The 13,155-nt window shown below is 36.8% G+C and overlaps 1 protein-coding gene across 1 annotated transcript in view; it reads left to right on the top strand.

Moving 5' to 3' along the window:
- The window catches only part of WDR72 (WD repeat domain 72), an 88,705-nt gene extending 81,212 nt beyond the window's left edge, over positions 1-7,493 (top strand). The window contains exons 19-20 of the mRNA XM_050978558.1: positions 1,517-1,615; positions 7,372-7,493. Coding sequence (XP_050834515.1) covers positions 1,517-1,615; positions 7,372-7,427 — 155 coding nt within the window. The 3' untranslated portion in view covers positions 7,428-7,493. The remainder of the gene's footprint in view (positions 1-1,516; positions 1,616-7,371) is intronic.
- Positions 7,494-13,155: the final 5,662 nt, after the last annotated feature.

Here is a 13,155-nt window from a genome sequence, read left to right as displayed (position 1 = left end):
ATTTGTTACTGTAATTGTTCTTCAGTGTCAACTCACCCCATGCAGATTATCATGTCAACACTTCATGCTTTACCTGTGCAGGGTTTTACATCCTGATGCTATCCAAGGCAAACCTTTTCAGCAAAATTTACTGGTTTTTTGGGTTTTTTTTCAGGTGAAATGCATGGTATCACTATCATAGATTTTATTATATATTATGTTTTAATATTACATTTTCAATGTTCTAATTCCACAATAGTATTGAAGCCCTGATTGCTTCAAACAGACTCTGTGTAGTTGCAAGAGTCAAGAATCATGGAACCTTTTGGTGACCTGGGATCAATAGCTGCAAACCCATGGAAAGCACAGAGCACTCAAGTGGAATATGTGTCTTTTGAGTTCCTCATGTCTGCATACTGCCCTGAGGCCTTGTTGATTCACTCATAATCTTGGAAAATTTAAATAGCTGTTCAAATTACATAATCCTTCAGCAAATATTCATTTGGTCCAAAAAAAAAAAAAAAACTATCAAAATTTATAAGGGAAGGAATTTCTCTTTTGAAAAGAAGACAGAAGAAAGGAGATTGTGCATAGCCATTGGTATCCCCCTCCCCCAGAAGTTTGGAACTTTGCTTAGTTTTCTAGATATTACAAAAAAAAAAAAAGTGTTTTCTAGCCACTGCTATTATCTTAGGAAGTAGGATCAGCTAAGAGTTTTAACAGGACAGAAAAATTGAGATCTAGTCTTTACTGTGCTATTATTCTATAATATACTACTTTTAATTGTACTTCAACTTCAAGCTGTATTTGTTGCTCCATGTAGAGATATTAAGCAGAAGTGAGGGAAATGGACTTTGACAAGGGAAGCATCTCTCTTCTCCTCAAGAAAAGTTACATGGGATTTGTTCAAAAGCCAAGTGAATTAAAAAGTCATATATAGACTGGTAATTGTTTCCCTGAAAATATTTGTATGCTCAGAAATGGAAATGTTTTTAGCAGTTAAGTAAAACATTTAACCAAATTTTGTAATCCTTAAACTGCAACTCAGTCTGGGTTTCACTGCATTTTGGAATTATGAGTAATTTTCTTACACATTCCAGCTTGTTGTATACAACATATTTTCATTTTAAAACATACACCATTTCTCTCCCTGCTGAATGACTCCAGTAGTTACAAAACCATCTGATTGATTTTTTATGTTGTTTACTGTTTCTTTGGTGAAACAGACAAGCGTTTTTTATGACTTCTTAATAATTTTATTAGTTTAGGATTCTGTAAGAAAAAACTGGTTTACTGCTTCAAAGGGACCTCATTTAAGCTGATGCCTCAAACTTCAGCCTGCACAAATTCTTGTCTCTAGATTTTTCAGCTGTCCTATGGTTGCATATAAGTAGTTTGTGTTTCTGGGGTTTTTTTTCACTCTATTATTTGTGTTTACAAATTATGTCTTCAGCATTGAAGGCTCTGCAGAAAACCAGGAAGTGTTGATTTCTGCATACATTACATTTCTCCCTGTGTTTTATTCTTATTGCTCCAGTCAGTGTGCTGAAGCATGACAAGAGCTCCAAGTCGGCAAACTTCCAAGATGTGGAGGATACGTCTGACAGATGTGTCTTGGAAGAGTCTGAGAGTCCAGGTGAGAGGCATTTAAAGACAACCACCAAGTATCAAGTGATAAATCTGACAGAGCTTTTGGGTCTGTAAAAAAAGCAGATTGTAATGCTGTTTCCTTTTTAGCAGCTGCAATGTCAAATTAATGGTCACCTCCAGGGGTCACAGTGTGGAGCTGTTATCCTTTCCTCTTTCATCAGGAGTTCAGGTCTGAAAAAGGATAAAGGCTTTATGACCAAAAAGAAAGCTGACACTACTAGTTCATTATAATTACTTTTGGACTACACTGCTTACTTAATATATGTACAGTGTCTGACCCTTTGAAGGTAGCGTGAGATTATGAAAAATTAGAAGTACTGTATATACTGCAGCTGAATGCAGCCGTGGACACTCAAACACCGAATCTCTGGAGGAAAGCAAATTGGTGGCATTAAATAGCTTGATTCTTTCCTTTAAATCAGCTCACAATCATTATTTCATTTTAATGACTCTTAACATTGATTCAGCTAAATACAGGAACATCCATAAAGTGCATCCTTTTTGGTAACCGAAAGATTTATCTTCATGTAGTTTCATTATCTTTCTCGTTATGGAACATCTACGAAATTTATTAAATGAATCCCAAAAGGAAACAATTAAATATAAATTGTATCGAGTCACAGCTGATTAAAAACATTCTGTGTGACTAAATACCAAGATCTTCTAAGCAAACTGTGAGCTTGACCCATATAGAGCACACCCATAACCTGTGCACAGTCCTTATTAGTGAAAGAGTTAAACATCTTTCTTCACTTGGTATTTTCCTTCCTGTTTTATCTGGTTTCTCTGTACCCTCCTGCATCTTTGTGTGCTGATCCGTGTATCATATTTTTGATTCATCGTCTCTGCGGCCTGTCAGCTTAGTTAAGAGATTTCCAAATCTTGCAGCCTGTGCTGACAGGGGGCAGCTGCCAACAGTCCCCTGATCCTTCCCCAAGGAACACTGCTGAGATTTAATTTTCAGTCAAAGGGTGCAGTCTGAAATCCATGTCAGGTCCCCTAAGTCATCTCAGAACCCGGATAGGACCCATGTCTGGGGGATTATATTTCAGCACACTCCACTCTTCCAAGATTCCTTGGGAGTTCAACTACTGTCATATACCTGATTTGAACTACATTTCCTTTTCATCTTTTCCAGAGAAATGAACACCAGTGTATGTTACAATTATTGAAACCAATGAATTGTAAATCTCTATTCATTTTAAAACCACATAGACTTGGACTCAATGTTGTCCAGCAGAAACCAGCATGAGATTTAGAAAGAAATAGGTAATCTACTCAGAAAGGAGCCACGTTTGACAATCTGTGATGTTTAGTATCTCTTAAGAAACCATCTGTACAACACTTCAACAACAATTATGGGCCGAAGTATGGATTGTCCAAGATTTGATCAGTTTTGAAGTGAGAAAGGATTAAAGGAAGGTGGCACTGCAGTGTTCAGGGGAGAATTAATGTACCTTAAAGACAACACTAATTTTAACCTTAAATTAATTTTCTCTGGTAAAGTGTACCTTTTTGGATGGGAACTTACATATTCAATTCCTCACTCTGCATATCTATATGAAGTAATGGAAAGAATAAAAGCCTTTCAGGAGGTGAATATTGACTGGCAAAAATACATGTTGATAAAGCATCCAAACTTAAAAACTGAGTTCCAATCGGTCCATCTGACATCATTAAACTAGTAATAAACAATGAATTACTCTGGCTTTTGTTTCTGTCCATTCCTGCATTTTAAGACATCTTGTCTTATAGGTCTGAAAACCTCAGGAGATTTCACTACTGGTCTCACTGCTTTCCACTGAGAATTTGTGGCTTGGTTGTCATGGAGACATCGTATTTCTCCAAGAATTGCTCATATTGATCCGTGGACAGGCGTAAATGGCCAGGCGAATGTGAGGAGTAAAGGGGGTTGGGCAGTACTATAAAATGACCAGGGGTTATGGGTCGGAAATAAGCTCATAGCAAACACTTAGGTAAAGAGAAAGAAACAGTTTCATTTTGTTTCAGGATTTCGTTTTTGCACTTTATGCCATTGTCTTCTTTCACTATAGACTGAAAGAAACTTGTTAGTCACTTGTCATGTCAGATCTTTGGTGCTTGTCCTGACACAGCTGTCAGCCTTCCAGCTCTGTGCAGTTCAGGGACACACAACAAAGAGCTAGGAACATGAATTATTTATTGCTCCTTGTGCGGATGAAATTCTGTGATAAGAAATTAAGACACTTCTGACAGAAGTGCTTGTTTGAAAGGAAAGATTTGGTAACACAATACATTTACTTAAAGCTTACCATTTACTTTTAGTAGCAAACATTGAAACAATAATATGACATTCAGTTGGCTATGATTTTCTCAGGTGCTTTAACTTTGAATCATGGAACCTGAGAGTGCTTGGGAGGTCAGCATTTCGTTTGGTGAAACCTGTGACTTAAGAATCTCTCTCGCACATATTCAAAGTCTGGGCAAACTTACAAACTTACAAGTTATTAGTATAAATCTACAAAGAGTCTCTCGTGCTTCACTTACAAGATGTCATAAGTGCAAAAGTGATGTTAAGAAATATATTATTTTATCATCTCTTCTGATGAGGAAAAGGTGAAAATATGACAATATTCCTGGAAGGAATGCCAACTATTGCTATAAAGGGTTCTTTATTGCTACTTCTACCAGATTCAGGAAGGCTGTAGAGCAACCATTAACACATCTATCTGTACATTGTGATTTTTGGTGGTGAAAGGTGCAGTCTCTTTCCTTGACATTAGAATGAGCTTTATTTTTGAAGTGATCTTTATTTTCAAAAATCACATGAAGCTTGCTCTGTTTGTTTTACTTTCACATTTTCCTTGTCTGCGCATGTTTTCACTGCTCTGCGCATTGGCCTCCAGCAATTGTAGGAGGCAGATACTCAGATGAATAGCAGGAATCCATTTGACTACCCAAGACACCAATCCAAGATTTACCTGTGATTTCTTGTGTTTAATGTGTGATCTGAACTACTCTCAGATAGGTAATGAAACCCCTCAACCTGCACTTTTCTCTTGGATAATTCACGGTAAACACTTTTCACAAGTGATGGACACAGGTAAATATCAGACTGCAGTTTCTTGTCTAAGTGAAATGGATTTTAGTTTCTCCCTTCGTGTGGCTACAGGCTGCCATTATCTGTGATAGTGGCTCCTGTCTATTTTAGGCCCCACACAGAGGAGATGCTGGGCTTCTCTCCCAGATGCCTAATAGTAGGTTTATCACTACCATTTTTCCCCACATGCTGAGGACTACTCCTGTTTGACATGCAAAGCCTTGGCTTTTCAAATTTGTCTCTGCTCTGGCCTTGAAAGTAATAATCAGATAAGAATTGCAACAGTTTTTTGTAGGACTTGACTTTTAGTCATATCAATCTCCCCTAAAGAATTCACTATCCTTTAAAATGCTTCTTTCTTTAAAAAAAATTTCCCAGCATTTTTCCATTTTATGAGACAAATTTTCCACATTTAAGGAAAAAGAAGCCGAAAGTGAGTGCCCATGGATTTGTTAGTTGGACTCCTAGGTCTGAACTATTCACCTGAATTTTTTTGTACAAACAGTGGTGGAAAGTTTACACCCCAGATGCAGATCATCTTGTCTAAAGTGAGCTGCTTAAAATGGTTCCCAAGGGGATTGAAAATGCTCTCAATTTTGTTAGTCAAAATCTAAGAGGATTGTAGCAGGACTAAACACAGCTTGAGGTGTCTTAGCTTTCATATGTGGGGCAGTCCCAGTAAGGACAGCTCTGCTAGTGCAGCTCCTGTGGGAAGAAGGAATAGTTTTGAGCTGAAGTCACAAGAAACCATGTAGGCACAGATGCCTCTTCCCTCTTATTTTCCCCAAAAGACACATTGCAGTAGAGTAGGAAATAGACTATTACTTCACTTGGTAATAGAGAGAAAATGAGCCTCACTAATGGAAGATTGAATTGGAAGCTGTAGGTGGAAAGTACAGTGTTTTCCATCTTTTGGATAGAAACCATGTAAATGGTAAAACCCATGTATGCTTATGGCCTTTAGTATCAGTCTCTGCCTGGTCCCTTCTGCTCATGATCTCTCTCATCCCTTCATTCCAAAACCATTGAGCATATTAAATTTTCTCTCTTCAGTTTTTCACTTTTCAGGACAGAATGTAATTCTGGGTGCATAACAGATAATAGGGAAAATCCAAGCAGTTTTCACAGTCTTGCTTAATTGCTTGTCCTGTTTAGAGACCTTGGCACAGAAATGGGAAAGGTCTCTGACTGTCCCTGAAATAGTTTGTGAGAGGCAGAACTGCAGCACATAGAAATAAAAATGTATTATTATTTTTAGTGCTTCAAAATATAGCACTAAAAGTGTGACTATCTTATCAGGGAAGTTATAATTACTGCATCAAATATTCACATACCAGCTCCAAGTTCCACCACTGAAGAGTATTTTTAAAATCAACATTGTGTCACCTTTATGGCTGTTGATCAGAACACAGGCAGAATGTAGAAGTAAATATTCAGTAAATTTCCAGGTAAAAAGCACCCTAGAAAGTAATGATTTTCTGTGCTTGCCTGCTCATGCAAAGCAGGAGGCAGTAAATGAGGACTGACCTGGGAATGTGGTGCTGGAGGCTGCTGCTGATGAGGATGTTGGAGCAGGAAGAAGATGCAATGTAGGGGCAGCCCACTGGTCACAGGCACTACTGGCTCAGGGACTGTGTATAAAATGTCAGTGCCCAGGAGTTATTCCAGAAAGAAGCTCTGGAATTTCCAGTGTAGGCATAGATGAATTTATCATCATTTTACTGTAGATGTAGTGTCATATCCCATCAGTGTTCTGGGTTACTAGAATCATGACTCATATGTTTTGGATGGATTTGTGATTTTTTTGTTTGCTTTCAGTTTTGTTTTTCTAATAGCAACTTAAACTGCAGACTCAGAAGACTGCATAATAGTCATCAAGAAAATGCCTATGTCTCTGTGTCTATGATACAGATAGAAAGGTCACAAATAATATGATAAATTTATAAGATATTCATTAGATGGGAATAAAATAATGTGTGCTACTTTCTCAGTGTTCATATTGTCATGAAAGGTGTGGTGGTGCCTGTTTAGGCAGTGTTTTTAAAGCAAGTAATATTTAAAATTCAGGTGGCAAATATGACTGTACTTCAAATTAAAAGAAGTTATGAAGATCAAAATTAATCAATTTTAATTGATTAAAAGCTTTTCTGTGGAAGTCTAAAATACCTTGACAGGATTAAAATATAACATTACTTCTGTTTACAGCTATTGTAGGATATTTCTGCTAGGAGAAAATATATATAATATGACAATTATTTTTGCAGAGGAAACATAAAACCCTATTAATTCAAAATAAAACTTATCTTTCTTCTGATCCACTGGAGCACTTTTCTTTAAAATGAAAGAAGCAGAAGTCTGTGCAAGAGAAGAGTTTTGAGGAATGCCATACATTGTCTTGAGCTGTTTCAGGTTCCATATTGCTTCCTGTGGTCTGTGAGATATAATGTGAACAGTCTTCTGGAGGTAGATTTCTGCACCTTTTAATGCTAATATGAGGGTGTTGAAAGTTTTTATTCCATTACAAAAATCATAGAGTTTGTTACTCTATAAAAGGACTGTAAAACAGCATGTATTTTAGTAACAGTCTAAGCTATTACCTCATATTGTAAAATCATTAAGCCTCAAATTGTAAATCCTTAAGAAATCATGCATTTCTTTTCCAGATGACATGAAGCAACATCCCTGGATATCTAAGGTCTGCTCCTGTAAGGTGTGTTAGAAAAAAACCACTCAGATGAAAGAATTGGAAGATGTAGAAGGACAGCCAAGAAATAGGACATATATGGTGTGGTGGAAATGAAATGGCTTTTTGTATTTATTATGGTACCTCTAACAATTCATTTTCAGAAGAAATACCTTCCATAAGATCAGCTTCTTTTGGCTGACTTACTGCCTTCAATTCACACTTCCATTGCTAATAGATTTACATATATTCAACTAAATTTGAGTCATTTTAATATAGAAAATATCAACTTTTCATTTTTTGATATCATTCACTTGTTTATGTAATGATCTTTAGAACTTTGATTGCCATTAAACGATTATATCAATTTTAGTATTGTTTTACATACATAAAATTTTAATTTTTCTCTCTCTTTCCTTATAACTTTTCCTATCAGTAGCATTTGAATACTGAGCTAAACCAAATGCATTTCAAATAATTAGAAAATTTGTTTTTACTGAAAATTGAAAATCACAGTTTGAATTAAACTTGGATTATTTAGAACTAACTAAAAAACAAAGAATATTCTGTGCACTTGTTGTCAATTTCAATTGTTATTATTGTGTGCATTTGTTATGAATTTTCCATTCTGAGAGGATGGGAAATTGATAAAAAATCTGGTCATGTCTAGGATGTAAATTTTCCTTTTCTCTAAATACTGCCATTACCATCATCTGTAGAAATGTAGTACCAGTATGGAACTGGAGAAGCCCATTGGGGTCCTTTTCTGAAATTATGTACTTCATTGAATATCAATTTGTGCTCATTGGGAAAAGCAGCTATACCTTTTTTTAATTTTTTTTTTCTAAAAAAGTACACTTATATTTGTAGAATAAATACAGCTTATTAGACCCATTTATCACCTGATACTCTGTGGGAATTAAGCTGGGTTGACAAATAATGGCTGCTTAGAGCAGTAAGTTCACTTTCTTTGTTGCCTATAGCTGGAGTGCTACTAAAGGCAAAAGGTCTTGAGGATGTGCCTTACGGATCTGTACCTCATGGTGGAAATCCTGGTCTGATTTATCCCTTCTAATTGTCACATTAGCCAAAAGATCCCTTAACTAGGAGAGTGGAGATTTCTTCAGTGTGGAAAGATTCTCTAGCGATGAATCTCTTTTTCTTGGGTGGAATTTTCATGGCTGCAGGAGTGATAAAACCTGGTTTCTGTTGCCACAATATGCTTTGAATGAAGCAAATATGAAAGCTTCTTCCTTTTGGTTTTTATATCCCATAAGTCCATGTCCCTCAGTATGGTATTCTGACACACTGGGTGGTGAAAGGGCATTGTGAGAAGAAGTATCCCAGGTTTTATTTAACTAAAGAATATATAAATCAAATTGGCTGCAATCCAGAGAAGATAAAGATAATTAATGTTATTTTTTTGTGACTGTGAATACCATGCAGAAAAATGGCATCTTTGGGCAGAAAAGTCAATGGTTTTAACACATTTGGTATTTTTCAGAAACAACTTTCCTTGTTCATAGAAGGCATTTTCCTCTCTAAAGTGTATCTTTTGTTCATATGTGGTTGTATTTGAATTATGATGACTGAATATTGAGTGCTGTGGCTTCATTCTTGCATTTTTTGTGCTGAATGTGTGGAATAATACTATTGATTGATTTATTTATACTTGCACAACAGAACTGAGAGCAGAACATGTCTTTAGCTAACATATATCCTCCTCTTAACTTTAGTGGCTGAATGAGAGTTGCAAACATCAAGGAGGTAAAAATAAAATTGTAAATATACCAACAGAACTTAGTGGCCCTACAGGAACCTTGCAGACAGTAGAACAAATTACAAACAAAGGATGGACCCATCTCCCTCCTTTGCTCCTCTTCCATATGACCAACCACATCCAGGTTTTGCAGCAATCTCTTCCATGGACATGAAAAAGTCTGTTCCCAACAAGCATCACTGCTTTGCATCAGCAACTGCTCACTTGGACCCAGATAACAAATCTTTTGAAAACTCTTTCATCTAGATATTTCAAAAATGGATGTGTTCAAGGAGGTCTCATAGCTCAAGGAATTGGCATTGCCCATAACACCCAGTACTGCTGTAGCAGCAATTACATTTGAGCAACATGATATTTGATTGCTTGTCTTTAATTCTGCAAAGCAGTGCACATCAGCAGCCTGCCGATAGAGCCAGCCCTCTGGAGTGGTTTGTGCAGTGATGATCGGTGCTTGGCACGTGCTTGTGTCTTCTTCCTGCTAATTATCATTACAGGATCAGTAAGGTAAGGCAGGAACTTTTTTATTAGGTACATTTATTTCCCAGTAAAGCAAATATATTCCCCTTGTCTTCTGGATGTCTTTCAAACAACCAACTTTATAATATGTGCTCGCAGTGAACTCACTCAGAAAAATCCTTTTGCAACAAAGTGGCAATTTCAGAGCTGAATACACAAATACAAATGAACTTCTTGCAATAGTTTCTTATAGGTCAAACTGAAGAAACATTTTCTATGAGTGTGGTCTGAAGTACAACTGCATTCACTGCTTATGGAGATGGAGTTTAAAACAATGTCCCAAGGCAATTGAGAATATATTTTTCTGTTGTGTTACTCTGAAGGAATTCTGTCAAAAGGAATAGTATGCTAATATTTTGAGTAGTTGTTTAAATTTTAAATATGGGGTGGAAAATTCATTAATACCTAAACTGCCTAAGGAAATGTGGTGTTTTGGTTTGGCTTGGATTTTTTTCCATGCAGAAGTCACAGGATCCAATGGCCTGTATGGCTCAAGGTGTGGTTTCATAGTCAAGGGGATTTCTCCTCACTCCAGCCTCAGCCTTCTGTGTCTCCTCACTTATGTCTGCACTACTGCTTGTGTGCCCAGGCTGTGCCAAGGCAAGCACTGGCCTCAGTGCAAAGACCAGAAGAGGAACAAGCAGTCCAAAGTGGAAATGTGGGACAGTTCCCATAAAAACAAGCATGAAATTGAAGTTTTGAGTGCTATGTGCAAGGGTCTTACTTAAGCATAGACTTTTGGCTTTCAAATCTTATACACATTTTTTACATTACATGCATAATTAGTTATATTATTTTTAAAAAATTGAAAGACACTTATTTATTTTATTATAAGACAAAATCAAAGCTCTTCAGCATCTCTTTTATTTGAGGGATTTTGAGTTTTTCAAATAATTCATACTTGGTTTGACTGGTCATACTGAATGGTCTCTGACTTAGATTCCTGTCTGGAAACATCCCTAAAGTTTGAACTGTTCATTTATGTCTCCAAATCCAAACATTATATTTTGAAATCTTTTCTTCCATTTACATATTTTGAATTTAATCATTGTAATCAACTGCTTCCATTTTGGGGCTGTATTTTGTGAAGCAATGCCCTTCCCTAACCAGTGAAAGATATTTTCAAAGCACATTGGCATGGGACTTGATGAGATTGAGTGCTTGAAATGAAGAGATGCTTTAACAAAACCACTATGCAACGGGAGTACAAGCTCCAATCAGCAGTAGTTTAGCAAAGGAAATGGTTTTATAAGTCTGAGCTGAAGTGTTGAAAATTCAAAGAAGAAGGAGGCAGTTCAGTGAGCAGCATTACCTTTGCCCAGGATTTTACTCCTTTTGAAAGAACAAGCTCTCTGAAGGCAGACAGGGCAGTGAGCTCCAGCACAAGTCCCAGAGCCATTGCTCCAGTGCTGATAGCATTGCACCCATGTCCGTGATGGGGCATCTGTGAAGACAAAGATCCCTTCTTGAGATTTCTGCTGGATTTTGCAGGCCCTGCTTCTTGGATGAGAAAAAGATGCAGAGGAATTTCAAGGAGCAGTCTTCCCCCTTTTTTCTCCTCATTGAATATGTAGTCTGAACTGCTAGACAAAGATCTTAGCATTACTGTTAGCATTTGAGCTGGGGTATCATTTGAATTCATAGATCCCCAAACTGAAAATTCATCACTTTTACTTTTGGAGAAGTAGTTCTGAACTCAGATGCAGCATAAAATTCACACAATAACCCAAGGTTGTTCTCTTGGGGCCCATGGGAAGTTTGTTTTTTGAATGACACCTTCTGGAAGGTCTAAAGTGTATCTGAGAGCTGTGCTGTGGGACAGAGGCGTGTCACAGCAAGAACACCTTCCCTGTCTTCTGATGGATGTGGCTATGATGGGTGAGTACAAACAGAGCTGCCAAGGTGAAGCAGTGTGAGTTGCTAAAAAATGCCAAGGATTATGAAATTTAGCAAATGTCTGCAAAGTTTTTTTAAAGCAGATTGTGCATTTGACAAAATTTCTTAGCAGTACAAATTTAACTACATTGTTCTTTTTCTTTCATGTATTTCAAGAAGGTTTATCTTCAGAATACAGAATTGTGCTGTCTGAATTTACATTGTGCCATGCAAATATAGGAATAAAACCTGGTTTTCTTCCTCTGCAATGCTGTCAATAAGACAGTTGTGAAAAATAGCCTTACTGGAGAAAGTAGTATATGTAAGTATATGTTGTTTCATTAAGTACATTAGTCCTTCCAGTTTAACATCAACTGGCAGATTTTCATTCTTTTTGAGTGGAGGTGTTGGGGTGGATTTGAAAGCATAATACTCATCAGAAAAATATTAACAAGATTCAAAACCAGTAAAATAGTGATTGTTTTCCTTATTTATTCTTAAATTTTATCTATTTTTTTTTTTTAATAATAAGGATGTAGGGAAATCCTACCCTAAATCATCATGAATTTTCCACGTAGAAAATAAGGGTAGTGAAAGATTCTGTTCAGTTTCAGAACTATATTTTCTATCATTACACTGATCTGCAGACTTACAGCTCTCACCAGTAAATGTAACATACAGATTTCTGTTGTTTGTTTTGGTTTATAGTCTTCCTGCCATGTAGATGGCAGCAGCACTCAAGCCTTGAAATTCACTCCAGCTTCTTCTTGAGTTTGTTTGAAAAAAACATGTTTAGGAATATTATTGCTGAGACTGAACTGAAAGCCTGATTGCTTTAAAGATGGATATTAGTTTAGTAATGTGTGCCTCTAAAGAAGCTTAAAACTTTATGAGTGTTTAAAAGACAGTAAGTCATATCTGTCTGTATTAACATAATTGCCACTGCTATTTTTTTCTACATTTTGACTTTTTTCCCTGTGTATTAGGTTCTAGAACTCTTCCTACTGCACTAGGTTGCAAGACACACAGGATTTTTTTGAAAGTTCAAAATTTTATTTCCTTGCAGAAGGAGCAGCAGCCCTGGCAGGAAAGCTGATGACTGTGGACATCCTTGTCAAAGATATAAAGAGGAAGAACAGATAAAGGTAGTGGGATACACAGTGCAGGATTTTGTGCTACAGGTTCTAATTTCAGTGTTTTATAGAAAGTATCATGAATTATCTGGAAAAAAAACATTTTGAAAATCCAAATATCTTTATCTTTGCATAATGTAGAACTGTCTGCACTGACATTTACTTTGGCTAAGTAGAGAGATTTTGAAAGAGAAGCAACAAAACTGAGACCCAGAATCAAAGCTGTCAGTAGTCTTAGTCTCTGCAGTGTCAGCTGAAACCTCAGGGAGACTTTGTGGGATCATCTCCAGGCCCTCAGAGATAAAAGCAGGTGTAACTGTGTACAGAGGGAAAACCAGCACAAGAAAGCAGAATGCTCTCAGTGCCTTGAACTAGAAAATACTGTTTAAATGCTGGGGACAAACAGTAGTGTCACAGTGAGCTGTCATACAAAGCAGGTCAGTACTAGCTCCCTCAATAG

This window comes from Serinus canaria, chromosome 10 (genome assembly GCF_022539315.1).
Source record: "Serinus canaria isolate serCan28SL12 chromosome 10, serCan2020, whole genome shotgun sequence".
NCBI classification, from domain to species: Eukaryota; Metazoa; Chordata; class Aves; order Passeriformes; family Fringillidae; genus Serinus; species Serinus canaria.
Note: the sequence above shows the minus strand (reverse complement) of the source record. Positions and strands in the feature narration are given on the sequence as shown.